Source organism: Oenanthe melanoleuca, chromosome Z, assembly GCF_029582105.1.
Source record: "Oenanthe melanoleuca isolate GR-GAL-2019-014 chromosome Z, OMel1.0, whole genome shotgun sequence".
In the NCBI taxonomy this organism is placed as follows: Eukaryota; Metazoa; Chordata; class Aves; order Passeriformes; family Muscicapidae; genus Oenanthe; species Oenanthe melanoleuca.
This window is the reverse complement of record NC_079362.1, coordinates 53,941,642-53,967,628: the sequence shown is the minus strand read 5'-3', so window position 1 is coordinate 53,967,628 and position 25,987 is coordinate 53,941,642. Positions and strand designations below refer to the sequence as shown.

The 25,987-nt window shown below is 36.7% G+C and overlaps 2 protein-coding genes across 5 annotated transcripts in view; one reads left to right on the top strand and one right to left on the bottom strand.

The window, feature by feature from the left end:
* Window positions 1–5,168, top strand: part of LHFPL2 (LHFPL tetraspan subfamily member 2) — a 125,748-nt gene extending 120,580 nt beyond the window's left edge. For all 3 annotated transcript variants that reach the window (XM_056514730.1, XM_056514729.1, XM_056514727.1), the window contains one exon: window positions 954–5,168. In XM_056514730.1, the coding sequence (XP_056370705.1) occupies window positions 954–1,210 (257 nt within the window). In that variant the 3' untranslated portion in view covers window positions 1,211–5,168. The remainder of the gene's footprint in view (window positions 1–953) is intronic.
* Window positions 5,169–8,217: 3,049 nt separating this feature from the next.
* SCAMP1 (secretory carrier membrane protein 1) overlaps window positions 8,218–25,987 on the bottom strand; it is a 37,820-nt gene continuing 20,050 nt past the window's right edge. For both annotated transcript variants that reach the window (XM_056514725.1, XM_056514726.1), the window contains 5 exons: window positions 21,952–22,080; window positions 16,603–16,762; window positions 14,850–14,951; window positions 12,938–13,055; window positions 8,218–11,453 (listed from right to left, as the gene is read on the bottom strand). In XM_056514725.1, coding sequence (XP_056370700.1) covers window positions 11,289–11,453; window positions 12,938–13,055; window positions 14,850–14,951; window positions 16,603–16,762; window positions 21,952–22,080 — 674 coding nt within the window. In that variant the 3' untranslated portion in view covers window positions 8,218–11,288. The remainder of the gene's footprint in view (window positions 11,454–12,937; window positions 13,056–14,849; window positions 14,952–16,602; window positions 16,763–21,951; window positions 22,081–25,987) is intronic.

The following is a 25,987-nucleotide window of genomic DNA, read 5'->3' as shown; positions in this document are numbered from 1 at the left end:
GCAGGGACACTAATGTGACTTTCAGTTTCCTTAATGAAGCTCTTCACTGCTTAGATGGTCTTCATAGAGACACCTATGGATACGAGAGATAATCCCTTGGGCAAAACAACTAGTCTGAGCTTTTCACTTCCAGCCTGAGGCACACCAGAGTGTTTGGGCTGTTCAGCAAGATGGGAATTTGAGGCTTTTGCCCCTGACATCACTAGGAAAGTGCTTTCCTTCTGAAGTAGTCAGCCTGTTTGGAGGATCCCCAATACTGTGCACTGGCTGTGGGTACTTCAATCTGTTTGTTTGAGGTTGACTCCAGAATCCCTCTGTCAGGAGAGCAGCTTAATGAACTGGCAGCATTATTTTTCTGCTATGTCCTAATGTGGCCAGAAAAGCAGAAGTATGAGTGGGTTGGGGTTTTTTTTCCATTTTGTTTTACTTTGTTTTTTGTTTTGTTGCTTTTTGTTTGTTTCCAGGCAAGAAAATCAACATAGGCAAAATCCAGAAGAAAAAAGGCAGATGTTTATGATGAATGGCTGAATAAAGCTAAATGAGGGCTAGCTAAAAACAAAATCAAAAGTGGATGCAAGTATTCCATGTTTTTGAGAAGTGCAAGCATAAGCAATAGGTGGAGATGCTTGAAAATTTTGCAGCAATAAGGTGTGAGAGCAAAGGATGTAGGAGGAATAGAGATTAAAACAAGGAACTAGACCATTATCATAAAAAATAAGCCTTTCACAACATAAATCATAGGGTAGCTTCAAATTTAGTTAAAAGACTGCATGGCATATACATACATTGTATAGGGTACAATCCATAAAGGAAGGTTGGATGGATGAGATGGCAGTTTTCTTTTAATCCTGGTAAATTATGAGTATTAGTGACCATGAATAATTATTATTAGATGTGCTGCATTTGGTGTTAAACTGCTCATTTGCTAAACTTCTTTCTGTTTTTATTTCTAGGGCTCTTCCTTATCTTAGGCTTGATACTTTACCCTGCAGGTTGGGGATGCCAGAAGGCGATAAGCTATTGTGGACCTTATGCTTCTGCTTACAAACTAGGAGACTGCTCCTTGGGCTGGGCTTTCTACACAGCTATCGGCGGCACTGTTCTGACATTCATCTGTGCAGTCTTCTCGGCGCAAGCTGAAATAGCCACATCCAGTGACAAAGTGCAAGAAGAAATAGAAGAAGGAAAAAATCTTATCTGCCTCCTTTAACTCCAGTGGGGAAAAAATACCAGCACCTGAATCTTTATCCGCTTTCCATTGACTGGACAAGCAGATCCATTTACCTGTTTTTACATTTGTGTGATTGAGCCCCATGCATTCCAGCCCTGAACTACTGAAAGGGTCTTTCTTCTTTGCTGGGCTATGAGGATCAGAGAAAGGATCCCAAGAAAGCAGAATGTAAATACCTGGGGATATTTTTAGTTTCATTCTGTGATCAGGACACAGTGGAATATATTAATCCGACTGGGGATGTGAGTAATCACATGTATATAGCAGGAATGTTGTTAAAACTGACAAATTCTGATTGATCAGATTGTCAAACCCACCTTGGTCACTTTGAAGAATTTGGGTTTAAAATAATAAAAGCCAGCATTTTTTTTTCTTTTATTAAGCAAAAGAGAAGCCTATTTTAATGAGGCTTTGTTTCCAAGGGCTCCTCTCACAGGTGAATATTTCTTCATCGTCACCTAGTTTGGTACCATTTTCATGGAGGTGCTTTTTGGTACTGAACTTCCTAGAAGTACAGTGCCCTCTTGGATATTAACTCTATGTGGGAGAAAGGAAAGCTGATGTTTACACCAGTCTTTAGGCATTTAGAAAGTCAAGTTCCTGCCAGGTTTCTCTCTCTTAAAACAGAGCACAAGGTGTGTGCAACTTGTTATTTAGCAGATAAATACTGTTTCCACTGACTAGACAGAGAAGCTGTTGTTTGACTGGCTCTCTCAACTTATTCAGGTAAAACTGAAATATTTCTACAGCCTTTATTAACACTTCTGAAAGCCTTTATTAAAACTTCTGAAATCCCAAGCAGACAACAGCTCCCCACAGCACCAGCCTTACCTGGGTTGCAGCCTCTCCTACAACTGTGGATTTCACATTGTACTTCAACAGTATTACTTTTTCTGTCATCAGTGAAACATCATTCACAGTCTACAGAACAGTCTGTCTCATGACCCAGAAGCACATGAGTCTTTAGGGAAGTTAAATTTTTCAGGAAGCCTTGGCAAATTCTATGTAGCTGGGAAATTTCTTTTTTTTTTCTTCTTTTTTTTTTTTTTTTTTTTTTTTTTGTGTGTGTGTGTTAGCAGTAGACCTTTTTCCAACTAAATCAGCAGAAATTAAACAGACCTTGCCACAAATGCCATTTTTTTTCTCAAAGCCAGATGGTTGTGTTATTTGTGGTGTTGCCTCACTAACTAGAACTACTTCTGATAAGTTTGTAAGGTATTTTAACATACAAAGGAATCATGCAACTGTGCCATAGGAGCATTGGGGATAATTCATCCAAGAAGTAGTTCTAATGAAATATTAGGTGAAATTTAGATTATCTTTCTTATTTCTTGGTAATTTAACATCATCCAATGACAGTGTTGCTTCACTATTACACAGAGCAGAGATTATTGTTTTTGCTGGTTAGTCCCTTAAAATATGCCATTAGTTGTTAAGAAATCGTTGTTACTGTCCAGGTAGGTAGCTGCTTTCAAGGCACTGCTGACGTGCTGCACAACACAAGAGCTGTTCTGCAGTCCTGACGGCGGGCCCGGGGCAGCCTGGAGGATGGGTGAGCAGCCACGGAGCTGGGGTGCCCATCCAGTGCCTGCTGCCCACCAGAGACACAGAGCAGCTCCCAGCCTGTGCCTCTGTGCCCACGGCACCTGCAGCCTGCACACTGGACAGATACACAGGTGACACAGTCCAACAAGGTCAACTTCTGCCTGTAATGAAAAAGGGATTGTTTAAAGCTAGCCTTTCCTTGCATTCACCTGCCCCTGCAACCCACATCCTCCATATTCTACTTTAAAACAGGTAACTCACTGTTCTTTTAAATATTGAATTTAAATCCCCTCCAAAAGTTATGGAGTGCACAACCACCTGCATAAATCAAGATTTTAATAAAGCAAAATTACCAGCACAAAGTGGTACCTGAGGGTGAAAATCACAGCCCGCACAACCTGTCCACACCTGTTTGTCTCGCAGCCTTTGCTCTATACGCATCCCCCCACCTGAAGTACATGCACTGGGCTTGTACCTGGAGTCCAGCAAGGCTTCCTTCAGACATCCCTCCCAAGCCCCTGCTGGAGTAGACACTGCACCTGGGCCACCAGCTCTGCCCTGCCCTCAGAGGCCCTGCAGTTGGGAAAGAGGGGGCAGCAGTTGTATAAACCAGCTAAAAATGAATTGCTAAGTAGATGTACAGTTTTACCTTCCTTAGGTGGGTAGCAATCCAAACTCCAGATCACCACTGCCAACAAGTCTTGACACAGTATTAGGGTGAAAAATGCTGCTTTGGCTTGAGCACTTGATCAGGCAGAATCAAGTCAGTTCTTAAAAAGGTCGAGAGGGCATACAGTAAACTGAGCAACCTTCATTCACATTACTAGCTGACCTCTGCTGTGATCCACATGATGCTTAAAAATTTCAATTGTACATTTTGTTTTGGTTGGTTTTTTTTAAGTACAAAAGAGAGATTTTCAGTGGCACATTTTGCTTTTGTTTGCATTCATAACCAAGAAGAACCAGCTTTTCTGCTTGTTTGCTGGTATTTTATCAGCTTGCTCTGCAACTGCATAATTACCTAACTTGCAAGAATATCCATGTTCATCACATAGCACAGATAGAAGACATGTTGGGAAGAAATACAGAGGAGAAGTAATCAGAATTTCTTTTCTCAGGGTTCTGTTTTTCTAGCAAGTGATAAGGTGGTATATATTGTGATTTTTTTTTTCCCTTGATGAGGTTTTCAGGTGCAGGGTGCACTCATTGAATTTCACAGCTGTTTAAATTGCTCCTGAAGTTCACCTCAGCAGTAGCTTTCAAAGGCACTTTGGGAAAGAAAAAAAAAAATCAGCTTAAAGCTAATTTAATTATTTCATGAGGGGGGCTGCAGAGTGTAACTGCTTCTTAATGTACATGCACTGCATAGGCTCTAGAGGAATTTGCTGTGGATTCTTTAAAACCTGTGTGCCAATTAATTCAGTTTAACTTCGTTTTGTGGTATTGAAGATTTCTTCAAACATCTGTGGTTTCATCAACTCTTAAACTTATATTCATTAAAGTGCCATAGACCTTTTTTTTTAAATTGTAGCATATTTAAATATATATATATATATATATATACACAAACTTGTGTGAGATGTGCAATACAAGGAATGGGTTTTGTGGGGGGGGTTGGTTGTTTTGTTGTTTTTTGTTTTTTTAGTTTTTGCTTTTAAATAAGTGATTTGAAAAGGGACTTCCCAGGGAAGCAGTGGCTGGACTTTGCTGGTGTAGATATAGAGTAATGCAATAAAATCATTGATGTTGAAGATCAATACAACAGTAGCAACAGCAGCTTGAAGATTTAGCAAAAATATCTTCTAGATTGATTTTAAATACTCAGAATACAGACACTTCCAGTGTGAAGCTGTGTCCACCTCCAGCCATTACACTCTAAAAGCTGAAAAGGCTCAGCAAGGTTTCTTAGTGTGCTTTACTTGTAATGTGGCACTGCAAAAAAACATTGCTACTGAGCTATTTCTGGGTTGTCTATATCACCTTTGTATCTATTTTACTCAATAAAGTTCTCTGGATTCTGATTTTTTTTTCAGCCAAGTAATTTCCATTTTGCATTTTTACCCCCTCTCCCCCCCAAAGGTTCCCACATCCTAGTGGTAAATGGAGAGGAGTTCAGGCCTTCCTTGAAAGCCATGGGCACTGGTGCCTACACTTCAAGGAAAGGGCAGAGCGAAACAAAAGCAGAGCACGGCAGCAACATACACACAAATCCTCTGTATAGGAAGAGCGGCTGCAGCGATCCGGCTGGAGTAGGTTTTGAGCCATGGTTTATTTGTGGTACTGTTTTTGTGTTCTTGACTCACCACTATGTACATTTGTTAGCATGAATGATGTACCTAATGTTTTCTTTTTAATCTAAATTTCAATTAAATGTGAGTTTTTGAACTTTTAACAGGAGTCTGACTGCCTTAATACAAGCATATTGGACAAGTTGAGCCAAGCTGAGCTTCAGTTGTAGCTTTACTAGCATTTAAGATCCCGGTCCAGTGATGTATTTGAGATTCCCATCTGACTTAAACACTTATTACTGCTTACTGATCAGAAGTATGTGATCTGAAATTGTAACTATGTGTTATACAATACAGTTGCATTAAAGAGACTTTCTAATTGAACATAACTCTGACAAAATGTGTTTCATTTTGCAACTAAAGCCCTGCATTTCCTTTCTCTTGAAAAAGGGTAGTTAACAGTTGTAAAATATATATTGCTTCATCATACACAGATTTTTTAAATGGTGTTTGCCACAGTGTGTTTTAGCTTTCAGCTGTGGCATGACAAACCTTAGAGAAAGGTTACAAAGCCAGTCTATAGCAGAACCAGGAACAAGGCTTTTAGTAGTTTAAAGAAAGCATGTCACTTATTTATCAATTGCAATAGTCCACTTCTATTAAATTTATATATAATTCATCTCATATAGCTTAATTACACTTGTAACAGTTCCTAAACTCCTTGGGAAGAGAAGTAGCTCTTGGTTACAACTTGGAACATTTAGAAACCTATAGTCCAGAAGTAAGGGGATAGATGCCACTGAACGCATCACTACTATAGTCAATTTATGAATTTCAAAACAGGTATAGAGAGAGCACTTACTCTCCAAATGTACTGATTAAAGAAATTATGAAGTACTGATTTGAACAGCTAAAAATATTACCTTCCTTTTTCAGTAGTTTATGGAATTGGCAATAGCAGAGTGTTCAAGTCTCTAAGTGTGTGTATTGTTACATGTATCCATGTTCTTGTAACTTACTCTGCAAGCTCCAGCTGGGTTTAGAATAGTGGAGCAATCACAAAGTCTATGTCTATTATCAGTGTTAGAGTGACAGAACAAGACAACATCTTTATATTTTTGTGATTCACTGAAAACTTGTTTTCAACCTTTTATTTGGAATATCTTGGTATCAGTTAAATTCTGAGAGTGTAAGAATCAGTATCTTGTATTTGGCTTCAGGTATCACTCAGATGTGGGGGGGATCGGTAACTTGGTCTGACCAAGGCAAAGGAGAAAGAATGCTAAATTTAATCACACAGGTCTTGGGCTGGAGTCAGTGATCTCAGGAGTGTTCAGGTCTTTTTCATCCTAATTGATTCCGTGATTCTGTATTCTGACTACTTCCAGTTGTTCTCTTACCTTGGACAAAAAGTGTCACCTCACTGCCCAATCCAGGAGATGCATTTTTTCTTTTAAAACATCATGCACTCCTTTAAAAAAAAAAAAAACAGGCACAACAAAGACAACAGTTCTGCACTGAAAAACAGCACCCATGCTTTGGCATGTGTGCAATGACTACAGCTCAGACATACACAGGTGTTTGATTAGGCTGTAAACATGGTAAAATCTAAAGCAGCATTGTCAGCTGGAGCAGTGGCAGAGCAGCTGATGCCACAGAGGCAGCAGTGGTCAGAGGCAGCTGTTCTGTGCTCTGGGCTCCTGTGTTGTCTACCCAACACCAGCTGTACAGAATCACAGAGCAGAAAAGCTGAGTGCAGGGCCACAAGTGACTGAGGCCAGTCTGTCTTCCTGGCCTGCACCAGCCCTGATTTTTGTAAAAATAAAGCCTCAAACTTTATCCATAAACATCAGTCCCAAACATTTCATCTCTCCACCTGGAAGTTTCCCTTCCTGAATCATGGATATAAAGAAGTAAAACCTGATATTCTCAACACTCTCAAGAGTGGCTCCTCTGTATTGAAATATTTTTCTTCATGTCTGAGTGTAACGTAACAGGAACATGAAGGAGCACTCTTTAAAAGCAGGACAGTACATATATATACACACATACAGACACACATATATATATATGTAATAAATACACATATTACTTAGTCAACAGGAAGCTCCAAGTGTATTGAGAGACAATAAAACAAATGTATACTGGAACCACCACTGTTCAATGTAATCACTTTCATCCAGCAAAATGCACAAAAATGTATGGCAACATGAGCCTCAAGTAATACATCCTTTATCAATGCCTTTTTCTCTTCCCCTCAGTACAATGTGACACTGTATCTAGCTTAATACTTGCATAAAATTTCACTGGCTTTTGCTGCTGAGCTAGATCTGCACTACTTCCTTTGTAAATCTTCCTGATTCTTCTTATTATGAAAATAAAATTTTATTAAAATAAAAGCTATTTACAGATGAATTTGTAGGAAAAAAGTACAAACTAATTCACACATATTTTAATGTAACTGAGTCAAACCTAAATAGCTATCTGACCTAATATGCCCTATTACAGATTCATAACCAGAATATTCTAGATGTGTGCCTTTTCCTTGACAGAAATATGTTTCCAGAAGTATCACTGAGTATTTTTAATTACAGTTCTCTTAACCCATGCTTTTCTCTCAGTGTGTACATGCTTTTCCAACTTCTGGAGGAAAGTAACCCGAGCAAACCAGAGGAATTATCTCCCATGAAGAGCAAAAAAATTGTGTAACAATTCTAAACGTAAAACATGACTGGATCATATGGCATAGCCATGCTTACATTTACAAGAAAGTACAGAACCTCTTCCTTTAGTGTGCGGACACTGCCATCCTAGATCTGTAAATGACAAAGGAAGATCAAGTAGATGAAGAATTTCAATACTGATTGATGCATGCATGTGAAAGCGTCTTCAAAAACACGTCTGCCATCTCCCAAAATAACCCTGATTGTACTTCAGAGTACAGAGTTTGTGGTATCACTGCATGAATATGCATCATGCATTTGTGAACTTACCTACCTCACAGTCTAGATGAAGTCATTCATCCCTCCACAGGAAACCCTGAAGTAAGATGAGTACTAGAGTGCAGGTGCTACAACTGACATTACATGAAAAAAAATCAAGATTTTGATAGTGACTAAAAAAAAAAAAAAAAAAAGAAAAAGCAGGACAGCAGTGACAGAAATGTTGAATCACTGGGAGAAATTAAGAAAATAAATACAACCAAAGCAAAGCTTTTTTCAGCAACTTCATTTTACTTTCAATAATGTTTTAAGAGTCACTTCATACCTCTAGAATTCCTTCCATTCAGTCATGACACAGCATGTTTCATCTTAACCCTTGTGAGTTTACAGCACAAGAAGGTAAGCTGCAAGTATTTTATTAATTTTCTTCATAACAGTAGAGTAGACTAATTCTCTTTAACCAGATTTATTGATAGTGGACATTTTGCTTCACCATTTCAGCAGAAATACAGCATCTATATACAGAATTATAAAAAGCAAGTCAGACTTTGACATAGATCATCTTCCCTGCACATCACCCTGACTGTTAGAAGAAAGATCCCCATTATTGGTCAAAACTATACAGAGCAAACACCTAGGAAAAAAGTATTTTTACTCTATGACACTGTGTTAATACAATAAATATACAAAACTTCTGAACTACCCAGACATGCAACAGAGGGACAGAAGAAGTGTATTTGTACAGAACCATGACATTCATCAGGATGGCAGAACACTGTTAGCAATTTACAAAATATACAAACATCCTCAGATAAATAAAAACAACTCCTAAATTACAGATCAATGACTACTGACATTCCAGTGTTTAAACTTCATACCTTGTACTCTGTTTGTCACAATACTACAAAAAGACAACTCAAGTGGGCGCCATACTCTGATTAATAAGAGATGGTAAAATCTAATTTCTGTTAGGTACAAAATATTTTAACAAATCTCAGCCTTCAGTTGTCAAAGCTAAATAAACTCTTCCCTCCCTCCCTTTTGGGCTGCAAAGTGTCACAGATTTCTGGTTTCAAGAATTCACATGAAATGCGGCCCTGAATTTCACTCAGAAGGCTTAAAGCTGTACATTCAACCCATGATACTACAAATCAACAATTCTTATACATAGAACATTACATATGTTTTCTCAAGGAACCTTCAAACATTTCAGAAAAAAATCTACCTGTCAGATTCAGTTTTTATTCCTAATGTGTTTGGGTTTTTTTTCCAGTAATCTATGCTATTATGCAATCTTTAACTTCAGTTATATTGTAAGGATGATGTCCCTAGGATTCCCATCCAAGAGTACCAAAAGAAACCCCTAAATTTAGATTTAAAAGTAATCCATTGCAGAGTTCCTAGATACACCCTTCAAGTTAAATTTAAAATATGAAAAGAACAATCTTGATATATAGCTTTTAAAATGATGGTCCCCAATCTCAGCTGAGGACAGTCACTTTCATCTGGAAAACTTTAAAAACATGCCATGCAAATCTAAGTCCAATGTTACCATGTCCATTGTTATGACATTTTAACGGCCTTGTTAGACAGAATATTTAAAAAAGTATATTAATTAATGTGAACTTCAGCATAGCTGAAACTATGACATCTTTTCAAATTCAAGTCTGATTTAATGAAATTAGTAAACAAAAGGAGACTAATAAGAGAATTCATGCTAACAGTATATTATTGATTCATGCATGAAGCTAGAGAAGTATTTTTTAAAATGAGCTTCTGTATTACGAATACAGTGAAACAGACTCTATGAAATTCAGTCCACTTTCAAAACGTGGAGGGGCTTCAGAACTTTATGCTGTATTATTAAAGATGATGTAACTTAAGAATTGAATTGATTTCAGCCACGGTGTGTACTTACACAGGTATGGGACAACATCTTTCCATTTTCTGGAAGAGTTTGAAAAACTGCCTAAGTATTGCATGTAATTCTCATGAGGCAATCCAAGAATATAAGGTCTTCAAAGGAGAGAAACTCATGCTATACTATTACATTCTAGAATATTGTGATGGTATGTACCATTATGGATTGCTACTTTCACAGCACCAATCCAACCTCTTAGGCCTCCAATTCAATGAGTTAAAATTTAACTTTATTAAAAATAAACATTTCTCCCTTTGCCAAATCAAAATAGTTTAAAAGCTTTTTTCTTATAGCTTAGATCACATCACAGAGATGGCTGACTTAATATTAAAATTCATTCAAATATCCACTAAAATGCTATTGCTTAAAGAGCCTGGTTTTAGATAATATTCCTGTTAGAAAATGAAATATTGTATATATAGTGTTTTGGACAGGCAGTAAACAGAATGACTGTCCGGGCTAGAGATTTAGTACCACTGTTAAACATAAATCTATACTTGGAAAAAAAACCCAAATAAAAACTAACCAAGAAAATCCCAAATAAAACAAAAATACCACTGCACATATAAGACTGACAGGAGATATGTGAATACTGAAGTTAAAAATAGCAGATATATAATCATTCAGCTCTGTGATTGAAATCACCAGTTAACTTCCTTAAACTGAACTATTCTATTACATAAAATGTTATTCCCCATAGTAATTTCTCACAGGTAGAGAATACTCCATGGAAATAGATACAAACAAATGCTATAAAGTGGTGCAGGTAAATTCTGGACCAAAACACTACTTAAACAAGACTGGGTAACTCAACCGTATTCATGCAAACTTACAGGTTTATATCAAAAGACTTACCTAAAAAAAAAAAAACAAACCACAAAACCAAACAAGAGAAGAATTTATACTCTCTGCCTTACTTGTATTTGACCCCCTGCAGCTGCTGAAATTGCATAAGCAGTAGTCAAACCTAACTATACCTCTCAGTGTATGGTATAGTATACCTCCCACTTCTTATGGTAGAGGGAAATTAGTTCTTTAAAAGAAAAATAATTAATCCAAAGTGCTTCCCTGAACCTAAAAAAAATACTGGAGTGAATTGCTAAAAAACCTTCCAGATTCTTAATACATTGATTTGATCACTATATATCACAGTTCATTCTCAGGCAAATTACTGAAATTATTTATCCCCCATATATTATGGAAAGCTTTACGTTGCAGAATTCAACCTTTTAAAGCAGGGGAATATATGGTTTTCTTCTTAAAATAAATAAATTTATAATAAAATAAACCAAACATTTCCCCATGCACAGCTGTAGAGGAGAAAAACATGCTGTGTGAATTTTGACCTAGGCATTTAGGGAGTACAGTAAGTGACTGAAAAATAAAGAACGGCGAAAGAGAACTGCGGCGACTTTGCTCCTCTACATCCGGTTACCCTTGAAGGCGTTCTGAGCTGCGCTGGTGGCCGCTGTCGAGGCGGCGTTGGCTGCAGCAGTTTGTACAGTTTTGTTGGACATCACTCCTGTGGCAAACTCCTGCTGCGCCTTCTCAAAGCTCGCGCCAGTCGTGCGGTACAGCCCGTGCACCTGCAGAGGGGAAAAGCACTGAGAAAATGGTGCTGCGCTTCCCGTTTCTCAGCAGACCCATAGCAAAGTCCCAAATGCAAAGTGCGGTTGTGAGGCGAGGAAATGTGATTTGTTCATGTGATTGAGAGAATCCAGAGATGAGAACATGGAATTTTTTCCCACAAACTTTTGAATTTTTCATTGTCCTGTTGCATACACAATTTGACTGTGGGGGATGCCTACAATTATCTGCAAGTTCAAAGGCGTCTCTTCAAGTTTACTAAAGTGTGTGATGCATATTTGGTGAATTTTTCTCTACAACAGTATTTAGAAACATTTTAGTTACTCTGACTGGTTACAAGAGTAACTGACTGAATATTAAAAATTTCAAAATATCCTAATTACACAGGTACATTTGCAAAATGAGTCTGATAACCAATAGCTCTGCATAATAACCAGAAGAATAAATAACATGGCTTACAAACACTCTTAACAATATGGCATATAACAAATAAAAAAATCAACAAAACCAGATAAAAAATCCTGATTAACTTCCAATTACCTGAGTATTAAAATTCAAATGCTATTTGTGACTCAGTTAAGTCACGAAAAGGTTGTCAAATAATATTACAAAGACATTTTCATTCCAGTGTAGCAGGGAAATTAACATAACTTTTTCCTCTAATAAATGTGACTATTTCCCATCCATAAGGATATACCAAGTCATATATGAATATGCAGATTTTTGGGAAGAATCTGGATGCATGAAAAGTGTAAAAACATATTCTACCATGTCCTTTTCTTGCTTGTTTCTTCTCATTATAGAGTATCTCTACAGAAGATGAGAAAGGACATCTCCAGGGACACACTTAAAATTTCTAGTTTACTGTGAACAGGTCAAAAGAATTTGTGCATGTGTAAAATCTTTAAACCTAACTGTAACTGAGGCTGAATTACTAGAATTCAGCCAGCACATCATCATCATAATTCTCAGTTACATTTATCTCAATGACTTACTAATACATCAATATCTATACTTATTTCTTTGAGTTTTTATGATCCTGCTGGCAAAAAATATTTAAAAACAGAGATAAAGATAGATGAGGTGTTGAGCATCTCTCTATTGATTTTAATGTGAATGATTGGGTAACAGCTGAAACTTAGCAATCACCTGAGTCACACTTCTCTGTACCTGATGGACAACCTGGCATCTACAGCAGCAATCAGTGTCCAGTGCATTCACCTAGTCCTTTGTGGGGATACCTCTAAGGTTCTCTAACTCAGAGCTTTCCTTCCCCATTTGAAGAAAATACCTGCATTGTACAAACACCATTTTGTAACTCCACAACAGTATAAGCAAAACTGTACAGTTGTTAATAGGTAAGGCTCACCTTGAAGAATATACCTTAATCCCCACTACTTTGTGAAAGACTACTTCTCTCAAGATAGAAAGCAAAATCCAAATCAAATGTAGAAACAAAAGAGGGAAATAATATGTAACTTACCTTTTTAAACATAACTAGTGAGATAACAGCAGATGCTGTGAAAAGTGCAGCTATGATTATCATCATAATGCCAACAGGAATACTCTTATTAAGTCCAGTAAGAGATGAAATCCACCCACTGAAGGAAGGAGAAAGAACAAATTTTACTAGTACAGCACATGAACCATTTAACCAAAGATACTGTCACCAAAAAAAACTTCATAACCTTCTGGTTTTGAATAATTTTGAGTATTTTTGAAGAAAAATAATGGGAATTTTACATATGCATATTTTGGTTCTATAATATGCTTTTAAAGCTTTACTTCCATTTTTTCACAGAAAATGCAGTGAAACTATATGAAAAATTGCTGTAAATATTATTATCTTTGAGCAAAATTGTGGAGAAATTAGAGAGCTGCTTCTCAACTTCTTCATGTTTTTTTGTTATACTGTCATTTCAGATTGATTCAAAACTACATGAATTCATAAATGAGAAAATATCCCTAAAATATAGTTTCTAACTTCTATAAATATGGAACAGGAAAATACCACACATATACATCTTCCATGTGAAGATTCATTCAATTGTATCCACAAAGTTATGCTTTCTCAACTGAGGTTAATATAATTTTTTAAGTAGAGAGCATCAGATGAACTAATAGAAAAAACTGCTATATATGTATCTACTTCAAGCATTTCCCCATTCTTCATAATTGAAACACCAACAGACACCAACAGTTTCAGACCTGAAAACTAAAAAAAGCAGACTGCCTTAAGAACAAAACCCCATGCATTAACATGAAAAAGATTTTAAAGGTACTAAAAAAAAAAAAAAAAAAAAAAAAAAGGCAAAAAATTATGTAAATCAAAACTCTACAACTTTCCCTTCACACTGCTTTGATATCTGCTATGTCCCACTGTAACCTACCACAAAACCCCAAAATCTGAACTGTAATTAGGATTTTCTGATCATCTGGCTACTTTCAATACTCCTTCCCCAAGTATGCTTAAAAGCACACTTCCCAGACTTGGATGAATAAGCAATAGAGGATTCCAGAGCAAAAATAATCAAGCAGGATCTTTTCTTATATAACAATTCTAAAGCAATGCTGTTTTGTCTGCCTTGCACATATTCTGAGGTTTGTAGCAAAAAGCACTGATAGAGGGAAGTGTCATTACCCAGCTACAGCACTGCCACTCATGACTTCATGTTACCAGCCAGCTAGCACAACCTCGCTTTTAGTTAATTCCTTTAGATCATGGACAGTGACTGATTCCCCATAGTCTCTCCTTGTAAAATATAAATATTAGACCTCAAAGACTCAAATAAAAGATAATATACATACAAGCTTCATGCAAAAGCTCATATATTTGCAAACATTTAAAAGAAAGATCAACTTATTACAGAATACGGATGTGACTCAGACAAATGAACTTTTAAAATAATATCAAAGATATTCACCCAAATGCCTTGTTATCTCGTTCTACAAATTTTAGCCATGAATTTCTCAATAAGTAGGAAGCATATTAATATAATTATAAATACCTAACAATACAAAAAATATGCCAAGTATATATTATTAATGTCTAAATTTTTACTTTTCTTTACCTTAAATACAGAACAAGTAACAACTCCTTACACCACTAAAACAGAGGCAGTAATGAAAGAGTAATTGGTTCAAAGTGGTTTAAATCAAAGGATAAAATTTTAACCAGCCTAGTAACAGAAGTACTTCACATTCTTTGGATACATTTCACCCACTTCTCCTAGTTAAGAGCACTCCAAAAATGCTTTCTTTTAAGAGCTAAATGTAACATTCCACTGAACACATGTTTATTCCTTTGAAATCACAGACTGGATTTATTGCAGTTGTTAACTTCAAATCTGTCTGACTTATGGACTGTACAACGTTATGGCAAACAGAATACTTACCAGTTTCCCCATCTTTGAAATCCTGCAGCTTGAAGTACATGTACAGCAAACTGGCAGATATATACAAAGAAGAACACAAAGAACCTGAATGAACTGTCACTCCTGAAAGAGGTGGAAGGAAAAAGATTAAAACAGACAGAAAGATCATGATTTTTATTCATATTCTGTAGTAACAATCTAACTTTTTTCTGCATTAACAAGAGGATAAGTACTTTCATCTATCAAGTGACTTGAAGTGTCAGCAATTCTGTGGCTTTTTGGAGTGTTTATTTACAAGAGCTCCTGTTTCTTCTTTAATAAAGCGATTTTGCCACCTTCATATCTAAGAAAGGTGAGAATAGTTCTGCTCAGCCCAGAGCACGGCCTCTTCAACTAACAATTTAAGTTTGTATAAAGAATTCTGCTCTACTTTCAGACTGAAGTTCACAGTGATGGCAAGAAGGGAAGAGAATATTTAACTTGTGAAAGGAAATAAAATCTTGTATGGAATTACTGAAACACAGGGCACTCCAACATACTGAAGCAGCTGTTATTTTAAGTAAAATGTACTAAAAATATTTGCTGTTTAAATTACTAAAATGCCAGCCTTACAAAGACTGAAAATAAAAAAAGATAAAAAAAATAAATAAACCAACCAAATATAAATATACAGGCAAAATTTCAATGAAGACTCAACCTACTACTGTCAAAACTATTGATCATATGATATGCTTGCTACTAGAGTTGTTAAGAAAGCAGAAATTATTTAGTTAAGTTACAAAAACAGATTTTGCCCTTAATAGCTCTTCTTGCAGAAGGGAGTTTGTAATTTCTACACAACCAGTTCAGTTCAATAATTATTTCATTTTCAGCTGAGCAACTGAACTGAAAGTTGAATATGCAAGTAGTAGTTTTCCTTTCTCAACCAACCAATTTTCTCTAAGAAAAGCTATGGATTTACCAGACAAGAAATGAACGTTAAACTATATGATTCCTCAAAGATATGTGGCTATAGCAATACGTCCTAATTTAACAAAAGAAATACTTCCTGTAGTCTGAGAGTTACAGCTAATTGCAACTTCTGGTCATCAATCTTTTAATGCAAAAATAAGGGTATTTTAACTGAGAACATCCTGAATCACTTCAACCTAAAAAAACCCCAAAACTTTAGGAGTACAGGACTTTAAATCCCTACATGCTGATCTTCACTAAGAAAAAGTTTAATTTTGCATGCAAATACACCATCTTATTCTTAATCACACACCTCATGCTTCTGAAGTTTGCAAAGATTACTAAGGCTAGGAAAAATACTAGTTTGTTTACTATGTACCTGCTCTGTTAATTCTTAAGAATCTCAGGCTATTTCAGTTACAGATACTGTAGGTGTCTATCACTTAAAAATACAAGATTTTAAGAGCAGCTATTTATGAAGTTCATTCAGGAAGCATAACATTTAAGACACTATTGACTACTAACCTACTCAAATTCTTGGTGTGAAAAGACAGAGATTAAATGAGAATGTTCTATGCAATTGTTACTAGCCCTTATTAACTTTAACGAAGTTAAATATTTCCAACAAACACTTTGTCTGTGGTAAAAAGGATAAATGTTTTTTAGGATATTCCATGATATTACTAACTACTGGCATCTGCAAATGCTCTGTTTCTAATGAAAGCACGTTAAAGGATTATCAAAATGATAATCAAGCAAATTTTGGAATGTTAATGCATTTTGACAAGTCTCTAAATATTCTAAGTCAGGCTGAAGTTTTTACCTGAAAGCTCCATAAAGTGGTCTGTACCAGCAGACAAAAGAACAAGGGGTAAAAAGCAAGAACCAGAGAATACTCAATCCAAAATCAACTCCTCGTGTAGAATCAACGTAAAACCAGGCCAAACATCCAAAGATATTAAGGAAGAGTGTCACTGTATGGACTGTAGAAGCAAAAGCAAAATAAAAGCTAAAGTTGTATCTGAACTTATAAATGTTTTAAACATTTAAACAAAACAGCATTTTAAACAAGACATCAGCATGCTGACAATACCAATACCCTCTCAAAGTGTTCTGTAATAAATTGATTTATATAGATTTCTAAATTTCAGGTAAACCCTGTATTCACAAGTGAGAGCACTCTACATGAAAATTCAAGTACCACCAAATACCTGGCAATTGAAAATATTCTATCAAAAAAAAATACTTTCAAACATTAAATTAGGAAAAAAGAGGTTTCTACGGCTGCAATAATTGATTTTTTTCAACAGCAATAACTGAATACAAATATTTATGAGACTACTGAATATTTTTTTGAGAGAAAGCTTAAAAATTACATAAAGTGCATCACAAAATAAGCACTGTACACGTTCAAATTTGAAGACAAAAATTTCCAAAATAATCTTCTTTCAACAGAAAGCTCTTTGTCTTCCATATAATAAAACAAAACAAAAAAAATCACTTACTAAGAATATTCCTCAGTAAAACATGGTCTGCAAGCTGTTCTAAATGCTTTAATATATTTTGTATATTCAAATATTTCTTACAACACTGGTCTTTCTTAGAACATCTGCCTTTTTGGTGGTCTGTGGTTAGCTCAATTCTATGATTTTCTCATTGGCAGACCTTGTTACACATTAAATATTCAATTTTTACTGAAAAACATACATTTGAATTATGACTTCACATTTTATTTCAATTAAGTTTACTTCTTAGAACAGAATAAGGCAATATTAAGAAACATTACAACTACTACCTTCATGCTATCTGGCACAGAAGTTAGTTCTGCTAGACTTCAAAGATGAACATGGATTTCTCTCTTTGTTCAGCAATAACCAGTGATTCAGGAGGGATTTTGCTGCCTCAGAGAACAATTTCTTTCCTTGTGGATCAGGATAAAGTAGGGTATTTATAACTGTACAAACTGCTCCTGATAGCAATAATTTTTGTTTTACTTAAGTTCAGAGCAATATTTTAGGCATTCTACTGGATGGTAAGGTTAACAGAACAGGCAAGATACTAAAGATTCTGAAAAAGACAATCCTGAAACTCTTTGTTGCTGTCTTAATTATGACTTGAGCTCTAAATCAACACAGTGGGAAAAAACTCTTAGAAGCAAGATACACAGATCATTGCATGGAACACTGACGAAACTAAAAACATTTCCTCAGATAAATCATATTATTAGCAAGACATAGGCAAAGACAGCAGACTTGACTGCAAATCTCACTTCATTGCGCTTGCCCTTCTCTGAGCCTGCTTGCTGCAAGGTACAGAGAATCATTTATCCTTTAAAACAACACTTTCACTAAGGGATCTAGACAAGTTTAGCTCTTATATGAACAGACGTGGTTGTAGGTTCAGGATAACAGTTTTAAGTACCTTCCACCTATTTGCCTCAGCAAATTAAACCATAATCAAACTATTAGAAAATAATGACCACCTGGGGGCTGAAATCACCTAGGGCTTTGGTAGAAGTCTGCGACATGCAACGTCTTTATGACAACCTCTAAGCTATAGCAATAGAGTACTCAGAGTGATTCAAGAAAGCCTTCTCCTAGTTTGTGCGTGGAAGCAGCTGAAGTTGAAATAAAAGGCGTTCATGCCAGAATAAGAGTCAACAATGGGAAACTGCATTAGTTTAATAAATATTAATACTTCGCTTTTTTTTTGTATAAACTTCCCTGAACAGAAGAATTCTCCTTAGATATATTGTCTTAATTAACTACACATTATCTTCCATAAATGTCTGAAAGTGAGTTGTAGATAAAGACTACAAGTTGTACTGAAGATATTTGGAATGTACATTATTGAGATGATTTTGCTATTCCATCTGAGACTGTAAGAAAACAAAGTTTGGTACTAAGTTTAATTTTAGTAATGTTTCATTGATTATATTCTCAGGAAAACTAAGTTCACACTAGGACACATGACTGTTACCGTGGACTGGAACTGTCTAAAGGCAAATGGGATGCCTATAGAATAAAGAGTTCAGAAGCCACAAGGCAACTCACTAGTGAGGACTGAGCTAGTGAAGTTTGATCACACGCAACCCGGGAGCACCAAATAGCTTCAGATTTGTTCAGGCTTTTGTTCCTAGTCTGTTCTGCTCACTTGGGAGAGATATACTAAGATGCCTTACAAAAAAAGAGAAAGATCTTCCGTAGGGAAAAAGCAGATTCTAAAACAGACTTAGATAACATAACACAAGTATTAAACAGTGGACCGGCATATAAACATACTATTTAAAATGTGAAGGTACTTTTAAAAAATTTCCTGATGCTACATGCTAAAAAAATAATAATAATAACACAGAGTGGACCAACAGTGAATCTGTATGACAACAACCAGTCAAACCTCGAGAAAACATCCCACAAAGAAAGGCTGAGTGAACTATGCTAAATAAGGCAAAAGGAGATGCCTAATGGGGATAAATACATTTTCCGTAATAACAGTGGATAGAACAGGGAATATCAAACACAAGAGAAGAGAATTAAATTATAATACCAAGAAACATCTTGTAATTCTAAACGACAGCAATCCATTAGAACAGGCTTGGAGGGAGTTTGTGAAGTGTCTATCGTTGGAGGTTCTCAAAGACAGGCAGAACTATCTATATTTATACACATAGGCTATCTAGGCTATCTATATATCTATACAGACTGATTATGAATATATATATATATATACACACACCATCTATCATATACTCAGACAGAGGATAAGATTAAACTCTCCTAAACAAAAAAAGAAAAAAAAGTTGGCACTTCAGGGTATTATTTTTCTACCAGAATCTCTTCACTTTGTAACTTCAAATAAGAAATGTTCTTTGAAAATCAGTGGTGTTTATTTGGCATTTGCTATCAGCCTGTGGAGAAAGTAGCTGGAAAATGTGCTTTTGGACCTGTTTTTGACTGTTAGCACAAGTCAAGAAACATTGTACTTGACACTGGACAAAAAGATCTAAAAATCAGTGCTCAATGCTAATGAGCTAAGAAAACTGTCATTTTCATGTGCAACCCCTTAAAGCATCAATGGCCACAAAGTCAAGATAGACTAGAAAAGCTCCAATGGCAACTCTGAAAAGTCACTGCTAACAGATTGTTACAGTTCACAGAAACATGTGAGCATTCAGTCTGTTTAAAAAAAAAAAAAGGTTCCACCCCACAGAAAAAATGTGCAAAGATAAAACCACATCAAAGAATTAGAAAACTCTGACTTCTGATACAAAAGGAGAAAAGAAGGATGAGTTAATGAAACAGGGATACAAACAATTGTTTTTTCATGAAAGGAAGAGCATATGGACCTTAAATAGGCAAAGAAGTTTCCCCATAGACACAAAAACCATGAATGATGTCACAAAATTAATACTAACTGTGAAAACAGAAAACTAAACTATAAAGTTTGTTCCCAGGGCCACTACAAAGGAAAAGGACCTACTTTATAAAGTGGTGAGAATGCAGTACTAGATTTACCCAAGTGTGATTAGTTTACAGAACCCCTAGACCTTACAAGACACAGGAAGTTCTGGAAGAGGAAATAAAATTTAGAGTGGCAAGCTGTAGTAGGTTTACTATGGGAATAACTACCTCCCCAGAGGAAAAAACAGTCAATGAGAAACTACCAAACCACACAGATGCAATCCTAGGAAAGAAGAGTCACAAGGACTGATTAACAGCCAACCCTAAGGCATGGACTTCTATACCCAGTATTTTTTATCTTTTTTTTTTTTAAACTGTGAAATAGCTTTTGTCTTTCTTTTCATTTATTATGCCCTGTTCCTGCCTTCATGAGGAATATGTAAGTCAAAGAGTACTACAGCTAAAGAACAAAGAGTGCAAGAAGACATGCTTGAAATCTCAGTCTATCTAAAACATAAGAGGTCGTGTCAGTATAAAAGCACAGCTCCTATATATTTTAAAATAATATAATACTGCTTCTCTCTTTACTTGTTGCCGTAAGAAGGAAAATTAAGAACAGTATTAATATTCCAATTCTAACTGCCCAACTTCACCTCATATTGGAACATAGGCACTTTAAGAGCTCAACTCTGCAAATGGCCAGAATTGGTAACCATCCTAAAATTCTGAATATTTCACCTTAGATTTCGTATACATCTAAATTACCTGCCAACTTTATGAGAGTAACTAGTCATACGCTCTACAGTTGTTTATTTGAAGATTAACAATCTAGCAATGAATATAGAAAGCTCTAGATTATGATGAAGTGGAATTGATTTGATTCAATGCTGTCTGCTCATTTCTTGCGTTTCAATTACGTGGTTCAATCACAGCAATAAGATTACCAGAGTAAAGTGTGAAATTACGAAGAATTCTTAACTACATCTTAAGCTATGAAAAAAAGTACAGAAAACATCTGAAATCCACACTTTCATAGAAGGTTAAAAATATATTAAAGGCATCAAAGTATCTGAATCTTGAAATTTCATTAGTCAGAGTATTTATCAGGCTTTTATCAATCATAGTGGATGAGGCAGAAGAAACAAGTGTGGCAATTTGTTTAATCCAGCATTTCTCCTGACAAAACACAGCCTGCCAGTGAGGGCAAAATTAACCCTACAAAGATGGTGCAGAGATAGTTTAACATGGACTGATTCTTCAACTACTTTACACTATTTCTTAAGAAAGAGTAAAATGATATAAAGCCTTTGCTATAGATTAAAACTGTATTAAACTATATAAAACTATGTATATTAAAGCAAATGGGTATTATACTTCTTGAAATCAAAGGTCTATTAACATTAATTATGAGATTTATTCCTTAACATATAAGCTGATTTTAAAAACAGTAAAATTATTTCTAAGTTAATAAATAAGTTAATTTCTAAGTTAATAAAGTTCATTTTACAACTGGAGAAACTTAAGCCAGACAAATGCAATACATTAGAACCAAATTGCCCTAGGATAATCCTTTTTCTTTCTGTGGAAGCTTTTATGGGGTAATTCAATACTTTTAAAACTGAAGCTAACATAAAATTTTGCTTCAACATTTGGCTTCTGGATTTAAAATAATTTTTCATTACAGAAGTCCCAAAACCCAAAGCAGAAAATATGTATTATGTATAACCAAGTTTGAATAGGCACTTCGTTTTGCTAAAAAAGAAAATACTTACACATCCACAAATAGTACATAATCTTTACTGTCTTCTGGAATTCTACAGGAATATCTACTGAAAAATCCTGGTAAAAACAAGGACCTACAGGAAAATTCTCAGGAAGAGGTGGCCAGTTATTTTTTCTACCTGCAAAACAGAAAATAAAGAAAAAAGTTTAAAAAGACCTTTATAATGTAGTTTCAGTCTCTGTATACTTGAAAGATATACACATTTGAACTTGTTTGAACTGTTTATGCATGAGTTTCTCAACTGAATTGATAACCTGGGCTACCAAAACCCAAGAGTTTTAAGAGCAATCCTCAACATAAACTTCAGAAATTAAATACAATTAAGTGAATTCAGGTCAAGAAAAGTACAGTATTTTATCTAAATAAAAGACATCTGACATTTTCAGAAACCTGATATTTTTAGCGTCAAAGTATCTTTAGTTTTCAATACAGTTTCCTGTCAGAACTTACCTAAAAGGCAAGAAGTCTCGAGAAAGACAGTTACTGAAATGGTCTTTAAGTACCTTTTTCTAACAAGAGTATGTCCTATAGCATCACTGTATTTTGATACAGTTGTGTGACAGAGTGGGGACACTGCAAAGGACACAGGATCAGACACCTGGATTTCCTGTATGCTTATCTGATCACAGGGCAGACTATACATTCTGCTGAACACAAGTCATACCAAGCACAGACTCGGAGATTCAACTGAGACAATCACTGCAACAAACCTTTGCCCATAGCATTTCAAACTCTGGATGCAAGAGATATATATTAATCACCATGTGACCAAATGAATTAATTGAAATAGGAAGCATCACACTTTTGTTAGTTCGAATGCAATACTGCACAGAACCTGAGCAGAGGAGGCCAAAGCTGAGGTGACACGTGTGCTTGAAGATCTTTCACTGTAGTAAGTTAAGACAACATGTGACAACAGTGTCCTAGATGTGCAGCCAGTGTCTTAAGGTAAATGAATGCAAATAGCTAGAGAAATGCAAAAGACCCTGCTCTCCAATCAAGACCACTCTACTGTATTTTCAAAGGAGTCCAAATTAGTGCGTATGTCCCTGGGATACAGAAAGGTGATAGACAGAATAGTTCAAAGTTATGGCAGAGTAGGTCCACAACAGACATCAGGAAGCATTTCTTTACCAAGAAAATGGTCAAACACCAGAATGTTTTTCCTAGATGATTGGTCAATGTCCTCAGCATACCAGTGTTTCAGGGCATATGAAAAATGCCCTTACTAACATGCTTTAACTTATTAGTACCAAAGTGGGCAGGCAGTTGGACTATATGGCCATTATCAGTCAGGAGGGCAGCAGCAGCAGCCAAAGTACATTTATGGGGTGAGCGTTAGATCAAGCTGTCCAGAGGTTTCTTGAGCTCAGGGACACTTGAGCAGTAGCCCAAAGCCCTATCAGGACTCAGAAGCTCTCACTAACCAGTCAGGGAGTGAGCATTACCAGGAGCAGAGTGGGTGACTCAATCGGCTTTAGGGAGCACAAGTGACCATGGTGCATCAAAAAGATGATGTGTGGCAGTTTGTGCAGCAGGGCAAGCAGGGAGGGTGCTGAAATCTGCAGGTAACTGCTCATGCTTCAGGTAACTGCTAAGTGCCTTACGTCTCTGCCATAATGGTGGACACTTGTCTCAGAATCAAAACAAGTGTGTCTACTGAGACATCCCCAAAGAAGTCTGACTGACACATCCACTGAGGGAACTGGAAAGGGAAGAGACACAAGTACAGGTGGGAGTTTGCACAGATATTTCTACTGGAGAAAAGGCTTGCACCTGCATGAAATGTGCAAAGTTTGATGAACTGTTGCAGAAGGTGGACAGATTGCAGCAGGCTGTGCAGTGTTAGGGATGAAACAGAGATAGAGAAATGGCTTCAAGACCGTATGTCCACAATGGAACATCACGGATTGTGAGACACCTTGGATCCTGGTGACCCACAAACAGAGTTCAAGTCCAACCTCTATCCTCCAACATCCACATAAACCATATCTAAACACATATGATGTTTTAAAGGCTTTAGATGGCCATTAGCAAGTCCAACAAGGAGCATCTGGACCAGCAGCACATAGTCATTACTGTAAGAAGAGTAATTGTGGTGGAGGTCACTGGGACCCCATCTACCAGCCTGATCAAGAGTCACAAAAGGAAATGCTGCCTAGTAGGGTCAAAGATACATGATGCTGCCAAGAGAGTAGCCCAACTTGTCAGGAGCATGGACCACTATCCACTATTACTTTTTCACATGGGTACAAATTATACCACAAGCCAAAAAATAGGAAGGGTCAAGGAAGACTATAAAACGCTGGCAAGATGCATGATAAACACTGGTGCCCAAACCGTCTTCTCATCTATCTTCCTGGTCACAGAAACAGGAACAACCAGAAGCAGCTGCACTGTACAGATGAAAGTCTGGCTTCCTGGCTGCCATCAAAGTTTTGGCTTTTCTAATAATGGGTTGTGCTTAAATGATTGTAGCCTGTTAGGGAAGAATGGGATCCATCTGTTAAAAAATGGCAAGAGAATCTCCAGCAGCATGCTGGCCAATTTGGTGAGATGGCCTTTAGACTACAGGACACAGGGGTGGAGTCCAAAGTGAATGATCTATGGCCCCCCCATAGATCATGCTATTGTTTCCTTCTATTGCTTCCTTCTAGGGAGGACATCATGACAACCATGTTCCTTGACTGCTTCTCAAGATCATTATTCAAGAGAATCACATGGCTAATGACATGAAGGGTGTTCATGGTTATAATAAATCCTCTTACACTCCCATCTAGGGAATCTGGATACTTGATTACCTCTCTGAAGTGCCTGCACACAAACACACAGCAGCATGAGGAACAAGCAAGAAGAAATAGAAGTCTATGTGCAGTCACAAGGCTCTATCAAGCTCTATTCAGAGGCAGACAAATGAGTTGACAGTTTATGGGTGAGAATTAAGGGACAGGCTAATATGGGTGATACTGTTGTGAGTGCTTACTTATAAGCCACCTGATGAGCAGGAGAAAGTTCATGAGGCTTTCTGTGGACAGGTGGCAATAGCCTCCTCCTGGGGACTTCAACGATCCTGGTATTTGTTCGCAGGACAACATGGTTCAGCACACATGGTCCAGGAAATTCCTAAAGATCACTGAAGATAATTTTTGAAGCATGCAGTGTAAGAGCCAATGAAGAAAGATGTGCTGCTGGACGATTGTCTTGGGGTAGTTTTATAATTATACTCTATTCCCTAATCATCTGCTTTATTCCCAGAAATGGCTGCTATAGCTTTAAGATGAACTGGAGGAGGAGTGGGGAGCCTTGGGTTCCCAAGTGGGTTTTACTCAAAGCCTCTCTCCAGAGCATGCAGCTGTGGTGTGCATCAAGATATTACATTCTTGCTTTCACTAGATTAGTTTTAGCCAGCTTAAGCCCAAAGGGGTTTTTCCTTCCTTTCCCCTGGCCTGGAGGCTGCAGCAAGAATCCCTTCAGAAGCTTCTTGTTTTTTTTTCTTGAACCGTTTCTGCTGCGTTTTTGGTCGGTATGAATCGCCAAGACAGTGGACCAGCAGGGGGCTGCTCTGAGTCCCAGATCTCAGAGAAAAAAGGCAGAACCAACAAGAGAAAGGACACCAAAATCCACCAGCTTCATCTGCTGCGAGGAGGACACCAACACCAGAAGTTCAACAGGTTCCCATCTGTTTTGCCTGAGTTGCTGTATGAAGTCCGTTTTCCCCTTCCACGACAACAAGGGGCCAGCTGCCATTTTTTTTTCCTTCCAAGCCACACAGCCAATTGGGAGCTGGGGGGTAAGGTTCTAAAATTTTAATAACTAGCATTTATTCAATTTTTTTTCTGTGTCTTGTGGGCACAATGCTTTGTTTATGAACAAGTTTTTTTCACTTTCATCCACTGCAATTCATTTCTCATTGGCAAAAAGGGATTACTTAAGTCCTCTTTAGAGAAAACACTCATTCCAGAGCATTTTCTCCTAAAATTTGTCTCTAAACTGAGACAACAATCAAACCAGAAGGGACTGGTTTA